The sequence below is a fragment of the Micropterus dolomieu genome, linkage group LG13 (assembly GCF_021292245.1).
Source record: "Micropterus dolomieu isolate WLL.071019.BEF.003 ecotype Adirondacks linkage group LG13, ASM2129224v1, whole genome shotgun sequence".
Lineage (NCBI taxonomy): Eukaryota > Metazoa > Chordata > Actinopteri > Centrarchiformes > Centrarchidae > Micropterus > Micropterus dolomieu.
The window spans coordinates 5532254-5544780 of NC_060162.1; the positions used below are offsets into that span (position 1 = coordinate 5532254).

At 40.5% G+C, this 12527-nt stretch overlaps 1 protein-coding gene and 1 long non-coding RNA gene across 2 annotated transcripts in view; one reads left to right on the top strand and one right to left on the bottom strand.

Annotated features, from left to right (window-relative positions):
- Positions 1-1839: 1839 nt before the first annotated feature.
- On the bottom strand, positions 1840-9964 carry LOC123981639. The gene is made up of 3 exons (XR_006827802.1): positions 9501-9964; positions 8501-8609; positions 1840-2212 (listed from the first exon to the last, which is right to left on the bottom strand). It is a non-coding gene; the product is annotated as an uncharacterized LOC123981639 (long non-coding RNA).
- jmy (junction mediating and regulatory protein, p53 cofactor) overlaps positions 9058-12527 on the top strand; it is a 36458-nt gene continuing 32988 nt past the window's right edge. Inside the window, exon 1 of the mRNA XM_046066639.1 lies at positions 9058-10879. Coding sequence (XP_045922595.1) covers positions 10016-10879 — 864 coding nt within the window. The 5' untranslated portion in view covers positions 9058-10015. The remainder of the gene's footprint in view (positions 10880-12527) is intronic.

The following is a 12527-nucleotide window of genomic DNA, read 5'->3' on the forward strand; positions in this document are numbered from 1 at the left end:
AGATCTTTATGGGGACCTGTACACTACTGCCCATCAATGAGACACATCCATCTGAGATGAAAGCAGAGAAATCAGCCTGAGAATCCACTAGACCAGCCTGGGCCTGCAGCTGACCAAACCCCGCACTGCAGTGACTGAAACAGCCATGGCAACAGGTTTCACCTGATTGGGAGATCTCCCAAGCAGTGGACAGTCTTTTTTTCCAGTACCCCTTTACCTGACAATACCTGCAAATGTCAGAGCCAACTGGTGCACACCCACCATGACTGAACTTCAGAGGTGGTGTGTCAATGACTTTTGACCGTCCATGCCTAAAGTAACTATCATTCTTGAGGCGAATTTCTCCATTACTTTCAAAAACACTTCAGTGGGTCAACACATATTCATCAGCCAAAACTGCAGCCTCTCTACTTTTTGAGGTCATACCCCACTGAGGTTAAATAGCTGAGTTTCCCTACCAGTCAGTCAGAACTGAAGAAGTCCCTTGGATGAGGGACGAAACGTCTTCAAGTATCTTCCACCAAGTCCAGTTGCCCTTGTTTTTAACCTTCATTGGATAACATGGACATAATCGGTGTGGATTTTCCCAGATGGAAGGCTTTGATGTTTGAAAGATGTTTTCAAAGTTGTAGTTGTCTGTTTTCTGCTGGACAGGTGTTAGTCGTACTTTAGCAATGCAAATGAAAGCTATTGTTTGATAGCTTTAGCTAGAGCCATAGTCACCAAGAGAAGTGTCAGTGGTCAGTGGTATAAAATCTGAGTTGGATTAATTTCATGTAGCCTTGTTATTCTCCAGCGCTGTGGTTTGACTTTTCAGGTTAGCGAGAAAATCAGCTGATCAGTTATTGGCAATAAAACATTAGCTTACAGCATGGAAGCATCAGCCAGCTAAACTTTTACTGCTCTGGTAGAAAAAACATGTAGTTGGATTAATTTCCTGAGACAATCAGGTGATCACTAATTGGCAACAAATAAAACGGTAACAGCAGAGAAGCTCAGATCAGCAGCTAAACTTCACATTTTACTGCCCTGGTGGAAAACATGTATTTATTTTTACTGCTAATATTGACACATAACATGACCATGTGCCTATCAAGTGACCGATAATGACTACTTTCGGAATTTGCATTAAAAAATTTTAAGAATTTTTTTTTAATAGTGCTTTGCCACTGTGCACACAAATGTGTAATTTGTACTTTCACATGCTAAATGCCCATTAAAAAAGTAGCCACATTTTACCACAATCTGAAGTTATGGCACAAAACTAAAAAAAACATTTTGGTAAGATTTGCAGATTGCTAATCTAATTAAGCAAAGGAGAGGAGCCTTGATTCTCACCAGCCAATGCCTTTGTAAACTTCATATATTCTGTGGTTTATAATGGACTGTGGTGCAGAAACAGTGAGGCTTACATTGTCCTGCTATCTGTCCGTGGTCATACTTGATGCCCTAGATTTGATAGTTTTTGTGAATGTTCTTCATTTACTTTGTTATGTTAGTCCAGATGTGCCAACCATCCCAAGATGTAACAAAAAGTATGATTACCGTACAGTAAAATAATGTATTACAAGAGTATGAGACATCATGTAACACTTCATTTCTTGATGTGGCTGTTGTTTAATGAACAAGTAATAACAGTAATATTCACAATAACATGTGGTTTTACTGAATAATCAAGTAAATATAATTTCTTAACATATCAATCTAAAGAAACCTGATTTCTTGACTGGCAACTCTCTGCTATCTCACAGAGGACATCTTTTGTTCTGTCTCAGAAACAGAAGATATACAACTCACTTGGATTGAGGGGGGGGGGGGTTCTCACCACTAGATGCCACTAAAACATACACACTGAACCTTTAACTGATTTCAAGTGAAAAATGTGTTTCTTCTTTTTTATTACTTTTAAAATATGTTTACAGCAAAGCCTGATGTGATTTCTCAAGACAAAAGGGTGAGGTTGCTGAAGGTTCTTCTGGGGAGTGGGATCCTTTCCCCTGGTGCTGGGATTGCTGCTATGAGCTCGCATGTTTTGCTGAAGGTCCTTTCTGGGCAATTGGGGACTTCTGTGGTCCAAGAAGAGCTGCAGGGGTCCTGTTGAGGCTGCTGTTGGTCCAGTCATGGCCTTCCGTGGTCTAACTGGGGCTTCTGGGAGATCAAGCAGGGCCATTACCTGGGCATCTTATTGGGCATCAGTTGTGTGTGGTCCAGTCTACATTGTAGAGGTACAGGAGTACAGGATTGTTTAAAGAGTAATAATACTTTATTTAGGTTAAGTTAAAGGTCAGGTGACCAGGGTTAGGGTAGGGTTAATCCTTGTTTTGTAATTTAATTTAATGATTAATTATTTCTTAGCTGTTATGACTTAAAGAATTTGTTTGATTGCATCGTTAATATTATTTTAGTTCATTTCAGCACCTATTTAGGCTTTTGTTTCAAATGTACAGGTAGCTTGGACAGGTGAGTCTACATAGGCTATATGGGTAGTTACGTTTAGCACTGGGAGGCACCAGGAAAGGTTGGGCTTAGGGAAACACTGATCGACTGATCACCATTTTCTTAAATTTTATATATAGACGAATCAACTAATCAGTTAATTGAGTCAATAGCCAACAGATTAATCGACAATAAAAAGCTTTTTCTACTGGAATTGTATTTAAACTTATAGCATAACCAATCAACTTGTCTCACAATTCAATTTCACAGTTTGTTTTAAACAAACAAACAATAAAGTTTATCGGAAAGTTACTTTGCCAGGACCAGTGTTACCACCTATAAAGGTAGGTGTATAGCCCTGATCTGCATCACCGACTGTTTGCCTTCGCTTGAATTCAAATGCCCTGTGTGAGAAAAGGTAGTCCACCTGCATGCATTTGTAAACAAAACAAAAAAAAAGAGCCACCTCTTCAATTTGCATCAAAGTTCAAACTTCGACAGCTGAAAGAGTCTGATTGTAACATGGGAGAGTTTGCCATTTAGCCAGTCTTGCACCAAACAGTCCAAACAACAATTGTACTTATTATTATTATTATTAGGTACAAACTAAAAGAGAGACCTGCTGAAAACCAAGCAGATGCAACTATTACATTGTTATTTCATTGTTACTTAAATGTGAGAAGACTGCAAGGCTTCAAATAGGAACCTCTCTGGTTGTAATGTCAAGAGAAGCCTGTAGAAAAGGCAGATTATGCAGTTTACAAGTAAATAAACCCAGAAGTAGAGACAACGCAACGCTGCCACCCTGTGACTAATGAGTGCGATTGCCATTGCCTAAATAGTTTCAGTTTAGGTACACCAAGCTACAACTAATCCAGTCCTGCAGAAAAATAGATCTTAATGAAGGTTATAGTGGGTTTTTTCTTATTTGCATAACGACTTGTTAATGTGTTTTTACTTTTTTATCTAGAGAATGGTTGTTGGGCTGAAACAGTAGATAAAAACAGATTCATACATGATGGAGTTGGACAGAATTTTTACTCTACAAAAGTACCTGTAATTTACTTCAGCACACATATATTGCATCTCCCTCATAAAATAACAATGGCAGCAATTAGTGCCACAATGAGACATTTACAAGCACAGTGTTTTATGTCTGGAGTGCACTGCAATAAAAATAAAAAACAAGGACCATCCAGCACCGCTGAAGATTGGACCACTAATACATTTTAACCACACACTGTACAAGTGTGTTGAACCTGGTTCCAGCTCCAGTTCAGTGTCTAGGTTTTAGTGGCGTCTAGTGGTGACGGTTGCGAATAGCAACCAGTGGCTCACTCGGATGGTTCCATTTCCTGAGTTGTGAAGTCGTTCATTAGACTTTAGTGTGTTTATGTGCTCTTAAGTCGTAATGTGGAATCAACATGGACGTTACAAAGATGTGTTGGATTAGCATTATCAGAGCATATAAACAAGCAGACATCTAGATTACTCTACATGGACAGCAAACTAACCGTTATGACCACATTACAAGTTAGCAAAATATGTAAATATGCTATTTGTGATTTGATCATAGAGGGGATAATAAACAAAAATCTCTTTTGGGAGAACCAAACTTAAGATATAAGCCGATTAATTTGTTTAATGTCTGGGACTTAATTTGACAGAAGCTTTATTGTAATTTTACACATTTTTTCAGTGTAATAGAATATACAAAGTTGGATAGGTCTAAACTGTGTGCGCTCTCTAACGAGATGTGAACACTAAACCAGTGAGCTCACCAGGGGCCTGCCTTCATCCCTATGGATCTGTGCATCACTACAAAGCCTCCCTCGTCTCACACTCACAGCGTCCAAATGGTGACAGTGGTGCTATAGCCCCCAAAACATGCAGGCATGTCTTTTAACTTAGCTTAGACCTACCACTTCCACAGCACGCCTGGAAGCCATGACGGCCACACCTACCAAGATGTCCCACCCACTGGCTACTGGAGCTACAGTGGAGCTGCTGGAACCCAGAGACCCTCTCAAGGCCTCAATCCTTTAGTCCACCCCTCTCTGTACACTCTGCACACCCAGGTTAGGCCCGTGTCAAGGCTCTGAGACAACAACCACACATCTAAGGACCTGCCTGTCTCATCAGAAGATGTCCATGCATTACACCTCGTTATGAATACTTGCCTTTTGTCCAGTGCCCTTACAGGTACATCCACACAGAGCCTGCTGGACTCATCATCCAGTTCTTACACCTTCATCTTCCAAATCAAGGACTCACACCCCTCAACACACCCTGTCTCTGCCTCTACATCTGTGTTGCTAGACCATCCTCCCTGGATTCAGGATCAGTGATTGGATGCTCAGGTATTAGCACATACACAAGTAAACTCTAAATATAGCCGAAGAAAGCAACAATCAGGGTCCAAACAATGCAGGTTGCGAAAAATGAAACATCTTCGGAGTCGAGGACCAGATGCAGAGGTTAAAGCGATGAGCCAAGCCATTTTTGAGATAATTGCAAAAACATGAACTTGATTATTACAGCGTCACCTTGACATAAATTAGTGTTCAATACCCAAATTACTTATGTCTGAGTAGTGGGAGGAATAAGCACCCACCTGCCAATTTTTGTGTTTCTAAGTTTTAATTTTGTGTAATTTTTTTTTTTTTTCAGGGCTGTTGTTCAGTGGCCTGTACAAAGGAAGTTCAACCTACTCAGACTTAACTCAGGGTTATCAAGCAAACTCAGGGTTAACAAACTCTGACTGCTGTAACACTGGTGTGAAACGCTACTACCATGGTGAATAAGATCCAAGATGAATGTGGTGGAGTTACAAGAAGTTAATATTCACAAATTTACAAGTTAAAAACTTGAATATATTCGCTGACATTATAGTCATACATTTATGAGAGAAAGTCTGAAAAAATAATGTTATTTTCCCCAGGAACTACATACTTTGCAAGGCTGCAACATCACTCACACACGTCTGCCATTTATTCAACATGCAGTGGAAAATTATATTAGACTTCGCAATCTGATTTACTCGTGAGTTTAGCCCACAATCACAATATTATCATGCACCTCAGAGACTTTGCCTAAATTTGGCATATACAGAAGGAAACACCAGAGTGATTTTTTGTGACTTTAATTTCAGGGAATTTCTGATTTTTGTTCTTGTAAATTTACCACTTTCATCTTGGATTTTTTTCTCTCGGTTTATTAACCCCCACCCTGGCTCTGTATTTTTTGGACACGTAAATTAGTCAATCTAAATAAAACATTTAGGATAATTCAATTGGAGCCTGCAGATGGGCTACATCTAAGAAACTGGCTCATTAATTAATTAAGATCTCTATACCACAGAGGCTGCAGGGCTCCCTGTATGAACATAATGTTAGGCTATAGCCTAGCCTATATGATGTGTTAAGAATAACTTCATTTCAGCTGCAACCCCAGTGGAACAAATCAGGATGAAAACATGTTTTATCAAGCGTACTTCATCATTAACACTGAGTTTAGATGTGGTGTGTAGTCGACGTATAGGCTACAGGGTAACCTCGAGTTAACCCACGAACAAAACCTGCTCGGAGCAGTTTAGAGATGCAGCCAGCGTAAATTGCCATGGCAACAGATCTCGGGTAACCCCTATCCACCTTTCGTAGCACGGGTTAATCGGGAAGTTACACCCGATATCACAAAGTTACTCCTGAAGTTACCTGGATAAGCCAGTTACCTCGCTTCGTAGCACAGGACACTGGACTGCATTAGTTTTAGCTTGGTGTAGCCTAATAAACTGAAGATGTTTGAACCGGTTTGAACGTTCTGTGCCGTCAATAGTTAATGACGCTTTTTTGTCACAAGGTGGCACCTGGGCTAATTGCCCTGTAGAGTATTTGGGACTGTTTTCTCAAGGGGCTGCTGTCAAGACCAGATCAGACCTCCCTGCGGCCTGCTCCCTGGTTTTCCATTTAGTTTGGTTTTCTTTGGTTGGACTGTTGTGGTATTTGTTTTGTTTGCATGCTACAACACCTTCACACATACATTCATGCAACCATCATCCTGCACAGACACTACTGAAACCACAGACTTCATACCTCATACTTTATGTATGCTGATTAGTCATTTGGTCCAGCTGTGTGCTGGTTTTTGGTGCTTTGTCTTGGGAGATGCATCATGTGTTTTGGTTTTCAGGAACCCTTAGTGCCTGATTGGGATAAGGTTTTTGTGTGCTGATCAGAGGGTAAGTGTAACTGTGTTTTTGGTACACTCTGTACAGGCATTCACCATTAGGCAAAAGTGGTGTTTCCCCTTTGGGTTGCGTCAGTTTGTTGTTTTTCATAGAGTTGTGGTGATGTGGTTAGTATCAGCTGTTTTCGGACAAGCTGTCTCGGGGGCACATCCGTGTGATTTTGTGGGGTGCCTGTGTGCAGGTTGCTCCACAGATCCGCTGGTTTTGCATGCGTAAACACCCACCACAAGCCGCATGAAGACTAGTGGTGAGTAGTTAGTTTGTGTTAGGCAGTCAGGAGGGAAATGTTTGTGTTTGGGGCGGTGTGTATCTGCAGTTAACATTACTGTCTGATTCGTAAGCAGTAGTTATGGCTTCTTTGACTTTGGTTTTTTTGGTGTGCCTATGGTGGCATTTTACCAGCGGCTTCAAGAGAGCAACTAGTCAGGAACACAGAGCATTATGGTGTTAGTGAGTGGTAAGGATGACATTAAAAATGTTGTCATCTTTGGTTGAGCAGGGGGTCTTGCAGAGAAGTAAACTTGCCGTGGCGGCGCTTGTTTCTGTTCTGGTGTTACCACCAGGGACGGTTGAAACTGTACATCAGTGCTTTGTCTAATCTTAAATGATGTAGTACTAAATTTCCTTAAACCTTGTGTATCTTAGGGTTTGTTGTACATTTTGGTCTGGTTGGGGGATTAAAACTTTGGCACTGGGAAAGTAAACCATCCAGGTTAGCGACTGTGACTTTGTGGTATTATATAAACATGTTTTTATGTGCTCATGGAGTCCGCTGCACCTGCCCCCCTTTCCAGTTCCTGCCAGAAGATCAGCAAGGATGAGGCTAGTTGGCCTGTATCTCGCACAGCATTCACGGTTTAACACAGGGCGTAGATGTGAAACCAGAACAAATGTTTTGGTTCCCAGTTTTCAGCTGGGGATTATTATAAATGAAAGCAAAGTCAGATGAGTCCTACAATTCATATTATCCTTGGCCAAAGACGTACTCAATTACATTTGTCTTTTTGTGAGATATGTCAGAAACTTGCCAAGAGAGATTTTGATCAAATCTGGTTAACAAGTAGGCCACGGGTCAATTATTGCTCTCTTGAGCATACCTCTGATGTTGGTGCATCCACACGTCTCAAAAAGTTCCAATCTCGTGTTTTGGACTTGTAGGTTATGTTTGAACTGAATGTGCTTTATTGCCTTAATGACACCTCAAAAATATAAGAATACATTATTAGTTTTTTATATAAGACATATTTAGCCATTAATACATCTGTTCAATACATTTATAAAATACTATATATATATATATATATATATATACAGCAGCAGGCAACCTGCCTGTAAACTGTATACTGTCTGGGGGACAGGAACACAATATCTACATTTAAACCATAGACTGTTTTATTTAAAGCTGGTAAAATGACTAACATCATCGAACAGTGTAATAAGTAGTGATAATGTAAATATGGACAATTGGTAATAGAGAAACAGTAGTGTTGAATTTTATGTTGGCTACTAAACCTTTCACTTTTTCAAGGATTTATGTTATTACAAAATGTTAATTTGTGGATGTGATATTGTGCATAGATGATAAAAAGATGTATAAAATAATATCATTTGATTTTGAGCTGCAGACATCATAAAAAAACAAATATTTATAGCCTGCAGTAAAAAAACGGACAGAAATGGTAGCCTGTAACATAAATAACAAATATCTTTCTAATTTTTGGCAAAGAATCTATAAATTTCTTTAAGATATCATCGATTGAGTTTTAAAACGAACATCTCTTGATTTGTTTGTAGGGTTTGTACGTTGTACACAAATACCTTTTGTCCCAGTCGGCTTGCCGTACAGCACCCAGCCGTTACGCACCTTATGTGCGTGTTTGCGTCATGGATTTTCCCACGTGCAGATGTTTATGCTCCTCGTGCACGTCTGCCAGAGACAGTCAGAAAGATTTATAGAAAGCAAAGAGAGACTGGAGGAAAACCTACAAATATTTTAACTTAAAACATTAAATTAATGAATGAGAAAACTCATTAATACGGATTTATGTTATATCGCCGACTGTTTTATGGTGTAACACACTCCTCTAATAAGGGGACCATTATGCTGCCTTCAGGTCACATAGGAAAAATAATACACATAAGCTTCATGTTTAAAGGGTCGTTTTCTTACTACCCTGAAACATGTCTACCTTAAAAAATATCTGTGTGGGACTAAGAATTATAGAAAAAAGATGAAGAAATTTCGGCTTTTAAAAATGTATTTCCTAAGGCATATTGGTTGATAGAATTAGGAAAGAAATGCGTTGTTTCAACCTTAAAGGCTCTTACAACATATTACATCCAGAATGGGACACACTTGAATTCTAACACAAATCAATTATTTCACTTATTTTTTAACACAACGCAACACTTTGCGTTTGTTTTGCGTCATTTTGCTATCGTTTCGCGTATCCTTAGCAATTTTGGATCTCTTTGTAGTGGTTTTATGTGTCTTAGTTGTTGTTTGCACTTAATCCACATACATTATGACATTTTTTACTGACTTTATTGACAGTGTTGGCACAAACATACAACATGTAAAGACGCAAACAGGTCAGTTGTGTCCCGTTATGGGTGTAATGTGCTGCACGAGACTGACCTTTAAGGTTGAAACCAGGTTGAAACAAGGAATTTCCCTGACATGCTTTCCTAACTCTTTAACATCTAACATCAAATAATATAAAGTATCAGTATCGTTTCTTTTACTACTCTCATCATGGAACTTGAACGCCACATCGTTCTACCAGTTAAATCCCTCCCCGGATTTGACAACACGCACCTTGACTGCTTGTAAACAGAAGCTCACACGTGACACCCCGAGAGCCGAGCCGAGCCGCGCGACCGCATTGTCTGTGGATCGGACAAAGAGCGACATCAGTCTGCGCGAGCATCGGGGCAGGTAACCACGCAGACAGGTGTCATGACAACCGACGTGAAGCCGGTGTCGGTTAAACCGCTGCGTGCGTCCGTTGAACTTCTTCATGTCTGAATCCCAAATCCGACCGTTAGGAGGGACAACGACGGTAGCTGCGTTTTCACCAGCTCGCGCGCAGCTGGCAGCGGGTAAACAAAGCTGGGAAAAGCCTTTGTTTCACCTCCTAATTCAGCTGGTCGGTTCGTTCGCTTCATCTGCGCCAAATCTTACTTTTCTATCTGGCGTTTAACGTTAGCTGTCCGTAGCTAGCTGTAGCCTTTTAGCCTTCGACATCAGAAGAGATTTTTTTTTTTTTTTTTTTTTTTCAGGCCAACGTTAATCTGCTCGTCTTTTTTTTTTTTTTTTACTGGCTGGATGAGATGTCATTCACGATGGAGGATAACTTGGAGTCCGGATGGGTGTCCGTCCGACCCAGAGTCTTCGACGAAAAAGAGAGGCATAAATTCGTCTTCATCGTGGCCTGGAACGACATCGAGGGAAAGTTCGCCATAACCTGCCACAACAGAACCGTACAGAGACGGAGCACGTTTCTGGACCCGCTCCTCGACGGCACTAGCCCCGCTTTTCTCCCTGCCCCCGGTGCCTCCGTGGCAGAAAAACGCACAAAAAGTCCTCTCAAGACGAAGAAAGATGAAGTCTGCCAAACGGGTAAAGTTAGACCGCACTCTTTTCCCAAAGGAAAACCCGCAACAAAGATTCATGTTGGAGGCAAGACGGCTTCAAAAACATCGGAGTGTATCAGCCACACATTAGGGTCCTGGGATATTGTGACACCGAAGGTTATAGATTTAGAGATCCTAGATCTCGTGGATGCCCCGCTGTCTCCGGAGGATGCAGACCAAGAGGCCGGGGAGAGCAGCGGGCGTGAGGGCTTCAGCTGGGCCGGGCTGTTCTCCTTCCAGGACCTGAGGGCAGTCCACCTCCAGCTCTGCGCCGTCAACTCGGACCTGGAGCCGTGTTTACCCTCGTTTCCGGAGGAGCAGTCCGGCGTGTGGACGGTGCTTTTTGGCGCCTCCGGGGTGTCGCAGCGGGAGACGGACGCCCTGTGCTACCAGCTGCAGGTGTACCTGGGCCATGCCCTGGACACCTGCGGCTGGAAGATCCTCTCACAGGTGCTTTTCTCCGAAGGCGACGACACGGAGGAGTACTACGAGAGCCTGAGCGAGCTGAGGCAGAAAGGCTATGAGGATGCTCTGGAGAGGGCCAAACGATCCATGCAAGAGGTGAATTAACTTATCTTTGCTTTCAGGTAGTTTCATTTATGTTTTTGAAATGCACATGGGATGTATGGCTGGGCAATAAAACAAGATTCATGATTATCGCGATATAATTTTCCTAAATAACAACATAGCAAATAAATTTTAATCACGAATGAAGCAGCACTTAATTTTTCTATGAAGATATATATATTTTTCATGTTTATTTGTTTATTTAAAAAGATGATATCATAATTGTTTTGAATGTTCTGCCACAGATTTGTTAAGTGATCCATTTGCTCCTGACCTGGAGCAAAAATCAGCCCATAGACGTAAAAGAAACAATGATCTGACTTTTATCATTATAATTGTCATATTGAATGATATTAAATTATTTTATCGTGACAACATTTTTGGTCATATCGCCCAGCCCTAATGGGATGAGAATCCTTTTGGTACTTGATGTTGTGAGTTCATAAAAAGCCTCTTTAAAGTCAGTCCTATATTACATGGAAAGGCTCTTTTTGTAAGGAGGAGTCAGGACAACCGCAGACTGGTGAGTTTTTGGAGCATAATTGTGCCTCATGGTTTGCTTATTCTCCTCCTCTTCCTCTTGCCTCCCCTCCTCCCCTTGTGATCTACCATCTGTTGCTGCATGTTCACAGGCCTGAAATATGATCTGGTCTGGCCAGACATCGCTCTGTAGTTTTAAAGGGAGTCACATAAACATAGGAGAACAATTAGAGGTGGAGTTACGCCTCCACAGCTGTTGAGATTATTTCACTGTCCAGACAGATGAAGACATGAGTTTAGCTCAACAAGCATGTAAGAAGCTAAAGTATACAATATTTTACCTGCAGGAAATGTGACAGATATTATAGAGCTGTTAGAGTAGACATTAGTGACAAATCCAACTAGAGCAGCTACTATAAAATCACAGTCAGTCACAAACTCTTTCACCTCCCGCTAGGGCTGGACGATATGGCCAAAAATGTTATCACGATAAAAAGTTTCATATCTTTCGATATCGATAATTATCACGATAAGTATCAAATTGTTATTTCTTTTGAGTTTTAAAGGCGGATTTTTGCTACTGAGGGAAAGAAACCTGATGGTTAATTGTGGTTTAAACTCGTCTTTATGGTCAACACTTGATGCCAAACAGTGGATCATTTCACAAATCTGAGGTAGAACTTTCAAAACAATTTATGATAAAATCTTTTTCAACACATATGCATGAGTAAAATTTTGTAAAAGCTTTTTTTCAGTCCTTTTTCCTCAACAAAATAACCATCTTAATAAAAAATTAAGTCCTAATTCGTGTATGAGTCAAGTGAATAAAATCAAACATTTATTGAATATTTGCTATATTGTTGTTGGAAAAAAATTATATTGCGATTGTTATTGTTTTATTGTCCAGCCCTACCTCCAGTGTTGTTTTTGTTTGACTGATTGACACACAAAGCATTCAAACAGCTTGGTCTAACCAGGAAGAAATTCTTTAATGACATATCTCACTTGTTTGTTTTTGAAGGCGACTGATCATTTGGTTGCACCTGGTTTTATTAAAATGACACATCACTTAATAGATATGGCCTGATCTAGTGTATTAGGGCTGCAACTAACTATTATTTTCATTATCAGTTAATCTGCTGATTATTTACTCAATGCATAA